Source organism: Oncorhynchus kisutch, linkage group LG2 (assembly GCF_002021735.2).
Source record: "Oncorhynchus kisutch isolate 150728-3 linkage group LG2, Okis_V2, whole genome shotgun sequence".
Lineage (NCBI taxonomy): Eukaryota > Metazoa > Chordata > Actinopteri > Salmoniformes > Salmonidae > Oncorhynchus > Oncorhynchus kisutch.
The window spans coordinates 8,545,974-8,560,091 of record NC_034175.2 but is presented as its reverse complement, the minus strand read 5'-3'; the positions used below and the strand labels follow the sequence as shown (position 1 = coordinate 8,560,091).

The window sequence follows — 14,118 nt, the reverse complement described above, 5'->3', positions numbered from 1 at the left end:
TACCCGGCCTTGTCTCAGGATGGTAAATTGGTGGTTGAAGATATCCCTCCAGTGGTGTGGGGGCTGTGCTTTGGCAAAGTGGGTGGGGTTATATCCTTCCTGTTTGGCCCTGCCCGGGGGTATCATCGGATGGGGCCACAGTGTCTCCTGACCCCTCCTGTCTCAGCCTCCAGTATTTATGCTGCAGTAGTTTGTGTCGGGGGCTAGGGTCAGTTTGTTATATCTGGAGTACTTCTCCTGTCTTATCCGGTGTCCTGTGTGAATTTAAGTATGCTCTCTAATTCTTTCTTTCTCTCTCTCTTTCTTTCTCTCTCTCGGAGGACCTGAGCCCTAGGACCATGCCTCAGGACTACCTGGCATGATGACTCCTTGCTGTCCCCAGTCCACCTGGCCGTGCTGCTGCTCCAGTTTCTACTGTTCTGCCTGTGATTATTATTATTTGACCATGCTGGTCATTTATGAACATTTGAACATATTGGCCATGTTCTGTTATAATCTCCACCCGGCACAGCCAGAAGAGGACTGGCCACCCCTCATAGCCTGGTCCCTCTCTAGGTTTCTTCCTAGATTTTGGCCTTTCTAGGGAGTTTTTCCTAGCCACCGTGCTTCTGCCTCGCTAGAGCTGCCCCGGTCAACTGTTAGTGCTGTTATTTGTGAAGTGGAAACATCTAGGAGCAACAACGACTCAGCCGCGAAGTGGTAGGCCATACAAGCTCACAGAATGGGACTGCCGAGTGCTGAAGCACGAAGCGTGTAAAAGTCATCTGTCCCCAGTTGCAACACTCATTGCAGAGTTCCAAACTGCCTCTGGAGGCAACGTCAGCACAATAACTGTTTGTCGGGAGCGTCACAAAATGGGTTTTGATGGCTGAGCAGCCGCAAACAAGCCTAGGATCACCATGCGTGATGCCAAGCATCGGCTGGAGTGGTGTAAAGCTCGCCGCCATTGGATTCTAGAGGATAAATAATGGTCTGGGACTGTTTTTCATTGTTCGGGCTAGGTCCCTAAGTTGCTATAGTGTACAATAAAATTCTAGACAATTTTGTGCTTCCAACTTTGTGGCAACAGATTGGGGAAGGCCTTTTCCTGTTTCAGCATGACAATGCCGGTGTGGAAGAACTTCACTGGCCTGCACAGAGCCCTGACCTCAACCCCATCAAACACCATTGGGATGAATTGGAACGCCGACTGTGAACCAGGCCTAATCACCCAACATTTGTGCCGACTTCACTAATGCTGTTGTGGCTGAATGGAAGCAAGTCCCCGCAGCAATGTTCCAACATCTACTGGAAAGCCTTCCCAGAAGAGTGGAGGCTGTTATAGCAGCATTTTTTAAATTTAAATGTTATTTAACTAGGCAAGTCAGTTAAGAACAAATTCTTATTTACAATGACTGCCTGCAAAGGGGAGACCAACTCCATATTAATGCCCATATATTTTGAAAGTAGATGTTCGACAATCAGGCTTCCACAGCTCTTGCGCATGTAAATATATACATATTCTCTCAATACAGTATTTGTCTGTGTGAAACAGCACAGAATACACAAGGTAACAGATTGCAAAAACACAATTAAATTTTATAAATCGATTGATTTAATGATATGTGCTGACAAGACAGAGAGATGATATCAGTATAAAAACTGACACAGCTTAACATAAACATTAGCATGGACAATTGTCTATCAGATACAGTAAGAATCGTGTGAATACAGAGTACTGCTCTGTACTCAGAACAAGTGAAAAGGCAATTCATAAAATTGAATAAATATACATCCAGAGCAGACCAATGGGCCAATAAAAGCCAGTATAAAAATAGAGAATATATAGGTATTAAGTTATGAAAACATCTATTCATATTAAAGCTAAACATTTGGATCACCCAAGCATTTTTCATTTCCAATATATAAAAGTATTTACAGTAAATCCATGGAAGCCTGATTACACAGGAGTGAATACAGTTCAGTCCAGACCCATTTTATCCCAGCAATCACTCCATCACATTTATTTATAAAGCCCTTTTTACATCAGCAGATGTCACAAAGTGCTATACAGAAACACAGCCTAAAACCCCTAACAGCAATCAATGCAGCACGAACCTAGGAAGAAACCTAGAGAGGAACCAGGCTGTGCCGGGTGGAGATCATAAGAGTACATCACAATTGTGAATGTTCTTCAATCTGGCCTTTAGCAGACTAAAGATTTATAAATCAGGAAATGATAAACAAATAATTATTAAAATTATACATGCACCAACACTACAGACTTTATCAAGATATGTAAAATAAAGAATATCCATAAAAATGCATGGAATTTGACTTTACAACAGTGATTTTGGTACCACCCACAGGTGGAAAAATAAATTACATTTCAAAAAGCAAATGTGGTTGATAATTACTATTTGTTAACAGGTTACAGTATGTACAAAAAGCTTCTGGTTGGTCTGTTAATTATTATAAAATAGAGAGAGGTTTGTACTTGACAGGTAAAATATACAGGTTACAATCACAGTGAATTGTCAAAAATAATAAGACCATTGTCTTGTATTGATAAATTATGTTGTAATGATGTGCGGTTAGATGCAGCTTCAGAGAACTCAAGAGACACGGTACGTATGTTACTACATGTAACTGCATATCACTACAGTCTACGGGCTGTCCAATCTAGGTCCTGATACACTACTGCTTTTCATCATCTCCTTATCAGGGACTAATTCAGACCTGTGACACCAGGTGAGTCCAATTAACTACCAGTAGAAAGAAAAAACAGAAGTATTTTAGGCCCACCAGGACCATGAACTGCTCTGTATCTTACAGTTCATATTTACAATGTTGATGCTTAGAAGTGACAGATGAAAGGTAGTCTATAATATTTACAAAAATATCTAAAATCATCAAAGAAGCGTTGTTTTTTTATTGCTGAGGATTCCTGAGATGTTATGAGCACCCAATGAAGGAATACAGCCCTCAAACTACACTCTGTAACTCAAAGGCAGTTCCACTGCTTTTTGTCAATACGAATCATATGAATAGACTACTTTTAATCAGTGGAAAACCCTAAACCCACTGGTAGCCCTTAGGGAAGTGCCTGTAGCAATATTTGCTAAATGCTTGTTTTAGTATAATCCCTGTTTACTTCAGTGGCAATTCTACCTAAGAAAGTTACATAGAGGAAATCCCCAAAACCGATTGTCACCAAAAAGAAAAAAATGAAGTGTACAACAATCAAAGAAATAATATAATGAATCAAGTTCTGCTCCTCGCTAACCCTTCAAATATTTTGTCAAACTATCTTAATTGTGCCTCACCCACACCTTCAAAAACCTGCATAGACCCATTGTGATTGGCTTAATGGCAGTTTAACCTCCCCCTCTCCAACCAGTTGGTTTAGTTCTTCACAGCCCCCCATGGCTGCAGAGTGGCATAAGGCATGATGAACTGCGGGGGTGGCTGGGGCAGGACGTAGTAGCCGAACACTGGAGGAGATGGAGGTGGAGGCGCGTACATTGTGGTGAGGAACACAGGACCCTTCTTCTTGTATGTTGTGGGCCACACAGGGGCAGGATGGTAGAAGTAATGCTGAGAGGTGGGCTGGAGCTGGAGAACATAGGGAGAGAGAACGTAGATAGGATTTAGATTATAATTCATCTTCAATTCAATCAGATAGTACTTAGAGATCACTTCCTCTGGATGTGTAGGATCTGGTGCTACGTGAATCCACGTGTCCATAGTGCTACATTGTGGATGTCAGAGAGGGATATTTAGTACCACATTAAGGTGATGTAGATTAACCGAAAAGTTCTTACCAGTGTTTTGGTGACCTTCTGTTGAGCATGCTCCCCCCGGAACCTGTCCCGAACCCTGGGCATCATGGCAATCACATAAGGTTCGCCCTTCTCCTTCTCTTTCTTTCCCTCTTTCGTCTTCTCCTCATCTTTTCTTCCGTCCGTCTCTCCATCCTTCCCCTCCTCCTCTGTATCGCTGGAGACAGCAGAGCCACAGTCAGACGAGCTGGCAGAGTGGTAGTCAGACGTATCCAGGTCAACATCTTTGTCTCCTTTCACATCTTCCTCATCCTCCTCTTCTCCTTCTTTGAAACGTGCTACTGTGAAGTACCTGCAGTTCTCCCCTGACCTGTGAGAGAGGAAAGAGAATACATTCGTTTCTGTAACAAAACACATTGGAATGACCTATAAACCACCTTGTAGCCATTTCCTGCAGTCAAATTACCTAGTGGCCTCATGGGTGGAATGTTATTAACATGTTTCATAATTTCATAATCAAAAAAGCAGCCGAAAATCTGGTGTTTCTATTTCAAACTTTATTTTAACATTTCAGTCTTCTGTGATGTATATAAAGTGTAATATTAGGATGCAAACTCTAAATTGAATACATTTCAACTCTAAATCTGACATGGAACAGGTGTCTTCTGTTTTTTAAGCCCATAACCATGTGTGTGAGGTATATGCTTTTGTTTCACAATAGATATGTTTAAGACTACCAATAATCACTGTGACCGTGATTTAGCCCACTGCAGTAAAAGTCTCCCTCAGGATCATTCCCTCATTGTAGTTGTTGTATTTTCTCACCCTCCTCCTACCGTAACTTGATGAGTCATCACATAGTGGGCAGGTTCGTACAACACATGCATCATGATGATAAATATGGTACCTCCAGAGAGCTGACTGTATGACTGTACAATGAATGATGAATGAAAGCCTTCTTCCTCTGCCTTCTGAGACTGAGTATGTCACTGTCTCACTGTGTGTGTACGTCTGTGCACGTGTGAGTAACATAGTGTGACTCACCGTGCGCACACCTCCAGTGGGTCGATCCACAGCGCAATCTCGCATGGGAGGCCCAGCTCGCTGGGTTTTAGCTTGCTCTCCTCACACGCTCTCAGCACCTCCTCATCATACACCATCCCCTCGCTTACCCTGATGCACCTAAGAGAGGTCAAAGGGCAGAGAGCTGTTCACCTGGACCACAGTCAACGTATCATATACAGTGCTGTGAAAAACTATTTGTCCCCTTCCTGATTTCTTATTTCTTTGCACATTTGACACACTTAAATGTTTCAGATCATCAAGCAAATTTTAATATTACACAAAGATAACCCAAGTAAACACAAAATGTAGTTTTTAAGTGATAATTTTATTTATTAAGGGAAAAAAGCTATCCAAACCTTCATGGCCCTATGTGACAAAGTAATTGCCCCCCCTGGTTAAATCATGAATTTACTGTGGTTAATCACATTTTTTGGAAAGCTGAGTTCAATTTCACTAGCCACACCCAGGCCTGATTACTGCCATACCTGTTGAATCAAGAAATCACTTAAATAGAACCTGTCTGACAAAGTGAAGTAGGCCAAAATATCTGGGAAAAAAAGACATCATGCCGCGATCCAAAGAAATTCAGGAACAGATGAGAAACAAAGTAATTAACATCTATCGGTCTGGAAAAGGTTACAAAGCCATTTCTAAAGCTTTGGGACTCCGGCAAACCACGGTGAGAGCCATTAACCACAAATGGAAACATTTGGAACAGTGGTGAACCTTCCCAGGAGTGCCCGACCTACCAAAGGTCACAAAAGAACCCACAACAACATCTAAAGAACTGCAGGCCTCACTTGCCTCAGTTAAGGTTGGTGTTCATGACTCAACCATAAGAAAGAGACTAGGGAAGGCAAAAACCACTGCTGACCAAAAGGAAAATAAAGGCTTGTCTCACTTTTGGCAAAAAAACTTCTTGATAATCCCCAAGACTTTTGAGAAAATATTCTGTGGACTGACGAGACAAAAGTTGAACTTTTTGGAAGGTGTGCGTCCTGTTACATCTGGTGTAAAAGTAACACTGCATTTCAGAAAAAGAACATCATACCAACAGTCAAATATGGTGGTGGTAGTGTGATGGTCTGGGGCTGCTTCGCTGCTTCAGGAACTGGGCGACTTGCTGTGATTTGATGGAACCATGAATTCTGCTCTCTACCAAAAAAATCCTGAAGCAGAATGTCCGGCCATCAGTTTGTGACCTCAAGCTGAAGCACACTTGGGTTCTGCAGCAGGACAATGATCCAAAACACACCAGCAAGTCCACCTCTGAATGGCTTAAAAAAACCAAAATGAAGGTTTTGGAGTGGCCTAGTCAAAGTCTGGACTTGAATCCGATTGAGATGCTGTGGCGTGACCTTAAAAAGGTGGTTCATGCTCGAAAACCCTCCAATGTGGCTGAATTAAAACAATTCTGCAAAGAAGAGTGGGACAAAATTCCTCCACAGCGATGTGAAATACTCATTGCCAGTTATCGCAAATGCTTGATTGCAATTGTTGCTGCTGAGGGTGGCACAACCAGGTATTAGGTTCAGGGGGCAATTACTTTTTCACATAGGGCCATGAAGGTTCGGATAGCCTTTTTCCCTTAATAAATAAAATCATCACTTAAACTCAATTTTGTGTTTACTTGGGTTATCTTTGTGTAATATTTAAATTTGTTTGATCTGAAACATTTAAGTGTGACAAATGTGCAAAGAAATTTAAAAAAGTGAAAAATACTTTTTCACAGCACTGTATATGTATCTTCTCATAGACATCCACACGAAATAACAACCCAGTTACTTCAATTCCTTAATATTTCACTTCCCTTGTTGTTTACCTGAATGCCTGTCCTTTGTTGGGGTTGTCGGGGTACCAGTGGTCTTTGAATTTGTCACACAGAAGTTGCCGCAGCTTTTCAGCAAAAGCGTCAGCTTTGGTTCCATCTAAGCCACCCCGCTCCACAGCTAGGCGTCTCAGGAAATTCACCCCGGCATTTACCTCTCTCTTCATAGTTTCTGTGAGGAAATAGGTGCAGAAAACATTTGTCTATCCTGTAAAGCTACTCAACTAATTTAGAAGATTTTAACCAACTGTACAGCGTGAAAAAAATATTCCCGAAACTACAGCGTGTGTGTACAATTCACAAGCCACCACCACTGTCAACAAAATTATTTTCACAGTTCCTCAAACCCCAGAATAGCCCTATTTCACAGTCTGCCTTTCAGTCTCATGTTGGGCAGGAGGAAGTCAGCTCCTCGGATAAGACCACTTCCTAGGGTATTTAGCCACTGTGTGTTTTCTATTATCATTACCTTCAGACCACACTAGAGGTGTATGTTCAATGTATGCATGTCAGACTGGCCTTCTGTTGTTGAAACAAACTGGGAGCCAAAGGTCGTAGTTTGTATACAGGCAAACAAGATGCAAATAGACTCATAGGCCATGTTGGCATATCAATATGTTACATACGCAAAACGTGTCAGATTCAGTTACAGACAAAAGGTACAGTATGTGCCTTCTGATAGATACCGTGTCTGTTTCTTCTCAATAGTGCCAGACAGTGTCAGATTGACACAGGGGAGAAGGTACAGTACAACCCCTGCCTACAGTACCGGTCAAAGAAATGTAATGTTTGCCAGCATAGCAGAAACGCTGAGCCAGTGTAGCTGATTAGCCATCATGAAACTACGTATGTGAGGAGTGCAAGTGTGTTGACTTCCTGCTCTGGTTTAGTCAAGGTGCGAGGGTTAATTGTTGTTAGTGTAGACCTGACATACAGAGAGAGTCAGGGAGATTTTGAAATAAACATTAGTTGCATCAGCTTGAGGAAGGCGTGACAATTATATTCCACCTTAAGCATCTTCCTGGAGGTGACAGACTTTGTCTGGTGACACAAATATGTACTAACGGCATTATGTAAACTGTTAAGCAATTATACAAAAACAATTTGTTTCTACAGTTCACAAGACGTTAATTTCCCTTAAGACCAACATAACAAATAGCTTTACCGTACAGTCCCACTGGGCACAGATGTCAGTTCAACGTCTAGTTTTGATTTACATTTGGTTGAGTGTCAACTAGCCTGAATTCAATGTGAAATCTGAAGAGAGAAGAACAATTGCGTCATTGGATTTAGGTGAGAGAAAAAAATACCAAATACCCTTACGTTGATGACTTTATGCAAATCCAATTCGTTTCCTACGTTGATTCAACGTCATCACATTGATTTTGGTGGTTGAAATGATGAGGAAACAATGTTGATTCAACCAGTTTTGCCCCAGTGGGGTAGGTTCAGTGAGCTTATACAGTTTGTAACCACGTTGTAACTCAGTTGTAGAGAAATACCAGGTGGTGAGGGAACAAAGTCCTATTCAATACATTATTATTTCAAAATATTGCTTTCAAATGCTTTTGATGATCACATGGTACTGTGATTGTATCTTATTCAATAACAGAATGCATTTTTCATTAGAACTCTACCAGTACACAGTCACAAGTCCTTGAAGAACATGCCTCAGGATGTTATGTCGAGACTCTCTCCCTCTATATCTCTTTCACATAAACACACAAAGAAAGAATGTTAGATAGGCAACAGGATATTTACAGGGGGGGGGGGGGGGCAGAATGGTATTCCTTTTTACCTTAGGGGTATACAGAAGAAGGGTAGACTATTTGGCTATACATGTGATCTCGTCTAAAAATGTGACATGGACCAATTTGAATAGACTGAAAAAGATTGTTTTCATCACCATGTTGAAACCCAATAGGAATGTCAGTGAGAAGTTACTGATGTAGGATCTTAATTTGAGTTTTGCTATAGCAGGAAAACAATCCTGCAGCACCAGAAACTGTGAATTATTATGTGGATTATAATTAATGTATGTTTCTGTAAGGGTCACATTTTTTTGTAAGGGAAAATCAAGTCTGAAATTTCTAAGTGGAAATTATAAACTTCAGAAGCCTTTTTAAACCTCAAATACACTACAAGTTTAAAATGTCCTGCAGTGCAGGAAAGTTCTCCTGCAACAGGGTGACCAAATGTAGGCTACATGAAAAGTGCAATATTGTTAATATGTGATAGTGTGCTCCTCTGCATTTCCTGTGGTGTATTTCAGCAACAACAGACTGATCAAATTAAGATTCTACAACTGTAGAGCCATTTTTCAAAAGTGTAACTAACAGACACATATTTTGGCCACTGCTGTACATCACTGAGGACACTGAGAGGCAAATTGAGAGACATGAGCATCTCTGAACTTGGTAATGTGGTTATTGTGCAGTATCTAGGCCAGGGCATGTAATGGCGAGGGTTATCAAGTCAACAGGTGGTGAGAAGTTTCATTCTGTGCGATGCTCCACTCCACTCTGCAGTCTAGTGTGAAACCTCTTACAGCTGAGAGAGCTGACCTCATGTTAGATGATGGCCCAGTCATTTACTGGTTGCCTCATCTGACATCATAAACTTTGCATATTAAAGTTCCATTATCGCTGTCATGACTAAATCATTCACTACCTTATTTAGAGTGGATTGATGTGGACGTTGCTTGTGATTAGATTAGAATATGTTAGGACCACCGAGACCAGAATTAAACATCTTCCTGTCTATAAATGACATTTTTCAGTTAAAAAATGTAATGCCATGAACACCCTCATCTATATCCTAGATCTGTATGTCCTAGATCAGTGGCTCCCAAACTTTTTATAGTCCCGTACCCCTTCAAACATTCAACCTCCAGCTGCGTACCCCTTCTAGCACCAGGGTCATGTCATGATCGTCATAATAAGTGGACCAAAGCCCAGCGTGATCTGGTTTCCACATCTTTTTATGACTAAGTGAAACTCACAGCAAAACAAAACAATAAATCTCAAACAAAAGGTGAAGCTAACAATAGTGCTAACAGGCAACTACCCATAGTCAAGATCTCACAAAGCACAAAGGGGAAAAAGCCGCCTAAATATGATCCCCAATCAGAGACAACGACAAACAGCTGCCTCTGATTGGGAACCATACCTGGCCAACATGGAAACATAATCCCCTAGATGACCCACCCTAGTCACACCCCGACCTAACCAACATAGAGAATAAAAAGCTTTCTATGGTCAGGGCGTGACAGGTCAGCGCACTTTCAAATGTAGTTTTTTGCCATCATTGTAAGCCTGCCACACACTATACGATACATTTATGAAACATAAGAATGAATGTGAGTTTTTGTCACAACTCGGCTCGTGGGAACTGACAAAGACGTCTTATAGGACCATGGCACAAATAATAATATAATAATAATCAATAATTTTGCTCTTTATTTAACCATCTTACATATAAAACCTTATTTGTTCAACGAAAATTGTGAATAACTCACCACAGGTTAATGAGAAGGGTGTGCTTGAAAGGATGCACATAACTCTGCAATGTTGGGTTGTATTGGAGAGAGTCTCAGTCTTAAATAATTTTCCACACACAGTCTGTGCCTGTATTTAGTTTTCATGCTAGTGAGGGCCGACAATCCACTCTCACATAGGTACGTGGTTGCAAAGGGCATCAGTGTCTTAACAGCACGATTTGCCAAGGCAAGATGCTCTGAGCGCAGCCCAATCCAGAAATCTGGCAGTAGCTTCTGATTAAATTACATTTTCACAGAACCGCTTGTTGCAATTTCGATGAGGCTCTCGTTCAGATACCGGTAAGTGGACTGGATGCAGGGTATGAAATGGATAATGAATCCAGTTGTTTGTGTCATCCGTTTCGGGAAAGTACTTGACAAGTTAAAATTACGGTCAGTAAAGAAAACTTTAAGCTCGTCTTTCAATTAAAAGAAACGTGTCATTACTTTGTCCCTTGATAACCAGCGCACTACTTCTGTATGTTGTAAAAGTGTTACATGGTCGCTGCCCATTTCATTGCATAATGCAGAAAATACACGAGAGTTCAGGGGCCTTGCTTTAACAAAGTTAACCATTTTCACTGTAGTGTCCAAAACGTATTTCAAGCTGTCAGGCATTCCCTTGGCAGCAAGAGCCTCTCGGTGTATTCTACAGTTTACCCAAGTGGTGTCGGGAGCAACTGCTTGCACGAGCATTACACTCCACTATGTCTCCCTGTCATGGCTTTTGCGCCATCAGTACAGATACCAACACGAGCAGCAGCTACGTTTGGCTACATATGGACCGTTAGTGGAATTCCTGCGAGAGATTTGTGATTGGATGTTAATTATATGATTAGGCTAACCGTACTTGACATTGTGTTGTTATTTTACTGAACACTGGATGGATTAATTACATTTGGCAGTGAAACGAGGCTACTCAGGCGAGAAAGAAAACTTACCCAAATGTATAGCCTCGTTGGAAAATATAAATGAACTGTTCAAAATGTGAAGACATTTAAAAGAAAATGTGAATCACATTTTTATTTGGCATATCCCCGACGGCATTGCGTATACCCCCGTTTGGGAATACCTGTTCTAGATCAAAAGCCCTCACACAGAAGTGTGGTGGAGAGCCATGGTGGATGCCCTATGCTCCTAAGGGGGCCAAGAGGTTTAAAGAAGCACTCAGGCTATTTTTGAACTTTTCCTGTTAAAAAAGAATATCCAGAGTATAAATAGAGTAATGTTCACACCAATGGTGGCTGGTGGCACTTTAACTGGGGAGGGCGGGCTCATAGTAATTGCTGGAACGGAATAAATGTAATGTTTGATACCATTCCATTTGGTATTATGAGCTGTCCTCCCTTCACCAGCCTCCTCTGGTACACACACTTAAGGTTAAAACAATAAGTTTGGAGAAAAATAATGTTTTCTTAAACACAACTGCAAACTTCAAGGAGTTGGTCTGATGTGATCTGCATCCTCTCTCGCTTGAGGGGAAAATAGAGGACATCAACCACCCGAGCCACGGCCTGTTCACCCCACTATCATCCAGAAGGAGAGGTCAGTACAGGTGCATCAAAGGTTGGACCGAGAGACTGAAAAACAGCTTCTATCTCAAGGCCATCAGACTGTTAAATAGCCATCACAAGCCGGCTACCACCCGGTTACGCAACCCTTTACCCTAGAGGCTGCTACCCTATGCACATAGACATGGAACCACTTTAATAATGGAACACTAGTCACACTAAAAATGTTTACATACTGTTTTACTCATTTCATATGTATATACTGCATTCTGTATATACTATATACCATATTTACTGTATTCTAGTCAATGCCACACTGACATTGCTCATCCTAATATTTATATATTTCTTAATTCCATTGTTTTACTTTTAGATTTGTGTGCATTTCGCTACACCCACAATAACATTGCTAAATATGTGTATGTGACCAATGTAATTTTATTTGAAGATGAAAGCCCCCCCCCCCCTGTTCCATGTCATACCTGGACCTCCTATTGAGATGTGCCTTTCGGTAAGTAAATCAGGTGATAAAGAGGTGAAAAGGAGCCTGGGTATATTGCATTTACAAGCAGAGCAACCGTTCCAGAAGCAGAGTCTATGAGTGACAGTACACAGTGGCCCACTGTCTCTAACAGACAAAGCAAGTAACACTGAGGTGTTGGTATTGCAGCAACCCCTGTATTGATCTTTGTGTAAAGACTGAGACATGACCTCTCTACAGCCCAATAACAACATACATGTCAGTCCATGTTGTGCAAGGGTGAGAAAATTGACATGTGGTGTCCCAATATTCTGAACCAGCCCACTGAGCCTAACACAGTTCAATAACCTATATAATAACCACTAATTGTATAATAACTAGTTCCTATTAAGATGAGTGAACACTGGCAGTGAGAAGCTTCTGTGTTATACATGCTGTCTGTATTTATTTGACACCAGTTAATGAATATGTTTGTTGTTGAGTAATATGGCTGCTTGGAAGATTATGGTTATAGCACAGTAATGTTATAGCAGCATATACAATACATTAGGTTGTTGGCCCATGCCATGTGGTGAGTCTTGTTGATAGCAAGTTCATGTAAATTGCAAGAAAACCACTGAAACTTCAGATCTAAAAGAGTGGATTTGAGTGTCCTATTATAGCCCGGCCACGTGCTTCCTGACACGATGGAAAGAGTCCACACTGCAGAGATTGGATACATTTTAATACTTGAACTCAAGTGATTGCTATAATGTAACTTGTGAAGAACATTAAATTGTTATCATTATCATATAGATCACACATCCTGTAGGCTACACGTCAAACAGATTTCAGATTGGGTTTTCCGTTCAGCCCGTGGTTTTTGTCATTTTCCGCGTTGTGGCGCAGACTTTCTTTTTTTTTTTGCCTCGTTCGACAACATTGAACAGGGGAGTGGGTTCTCAACGCGGAAATCCCCCCATGTAATTGGACATTCTAAATGTTTCTTTGAATAGATTCCGCGTTTATCCTAAAGATGAAGTTTAAATTGTTTAAAATATACAAACTTAAATAATACTTCGATTTGGGAATGAAAAAGCTAAACAACAATTATACAATTAAATTGTTATATGCTACAAGGATTGTCGTGGTGAGTAGGCTGTTGTAATTGCTGTAATTTCTAGTCATTAAGCAACATATTCCCTAAATAATAAATACATGTACGTTTGTAATAACCAAACAATAACCAAGTTATTTAAATCACTTGGAAAGAGCCAACATTTGTTTATAAAATTATTTTTCAATCTCATCAAATGGTTGACTTACAAATATGGTAAACTTCTCAATATTTCTCACTTACCTGTATAATAACCGCAGAATTTTAAATATCCAGTACAATTACAATTTTCTCTATTTCCTTTCTATATTGCTGTGATCATATTACTTGTATAGTTATCGGCACATGTTGCTTCCTTGTTCTCTTTTTCGTACATTCAAAGCGATCCACGTTCCTGGTTTTGCGTTGGTCTGTGGGAATATCTCAATTGCAAAATCCTCGCGTCCTCTCTCTTGCCTTTTCTCAAAACCCATTGGATGAGAAAGCAATACATTCCGCCCCTCTGACCTTCTCCTCCAATGGGTTATGATAAGGTTACGAGGACAGAGGACGCGAATGATAATGCAATTGAGATTTCCCTGTGTTGCGTAGTGTTGCAAGCGAGAAGTTACACCGTAAATATGACTCACTTCCTTATTCGGAGCTATGAGCAATATGCTGGCTCCCTTTCACTACAACCAGAGACTCCCACTACAGACCAAATATGGTAAGCCCCGGTGAACTGATAGTCTTCTACTATCCCAGGCTATCATTCAAAAACATGTAAGGATGAAATGTAATTCTCACCATGTTATAACCTTATTATAGTCCTAACCTATTATTATTATTATTTATATTG

At 40.8% G+C, this 14,118-nt stretch overlaps 1 protein-coding gene across 2 annotated transcripts; it reads right to left on the bottom strand.

Annotated features, from left to right (window-relative positions):
• Positions 1 to 1,571: 1,571 nt before the first annotated feature.
• Positions 1,572 to 13,689, bottom strand: LOC109907131 (protein BTG3). Of its 2 annotated transcripts, none has more exons than XM_020504909.2 (5): positions 13,524 to 13,689; positions 6,649 to 6,826; positions 4,806 to 4,943; positions 3,804 to 4,131; positions 1,572 to 3,594 (listed from the first exon to the last, which is right to left on the bottom strand). In XM_020504909.2, exons 2-5 carry the CDS (start codon positions 6,819 to 6,821, stop codon positions 3,385 to 3,387), a joined length of 849 nt encoding a protein of 282 aa, XP_020360498.1. In that variant the 5' UTR covers positions 6,822 to 6,826; positions 13,524 to 13,689; the 3' UTR covers positions 1,572 to 3,384. The 2 variants fall into 2 exon arrangements, with proteins under 2 accessions (XP_020360498.1, XP_031658820.1); XM_031802960.1 differs by lacking the exon at positions 13,524 to 13,689 and adding an exon at positions 7,820 to 8,852.
• Positions 13,690 to 14,118: the final 429 nt, after the last annotated feature.

Excerpts from the sequence above, each read along its gene's own strand:
- LOC109907131 (XM_020504909.2), bottom strand. The coding sequence starts at position 6,821 with ATGAAGAGAGAGGTAAATGCCGGGGTGAATTTCCTGAGACGCCTAGCT. Across the intron at positions 4,944-6,648 it reads AACAAAGGACAGGCATTCAG|GTGCATCAGGGTAAGCGAGG; the intron begins GTAAACAACAAG and ends GACCTCTCTTAG. Across the intron at positions 3,595-3,803 it reads AGAAGGTCACCAAAACACTG|CTCCAGCCCACCTCTCAGCA; the intron begins GTAAGAACTTTT and ends TATGTTCTCCAG.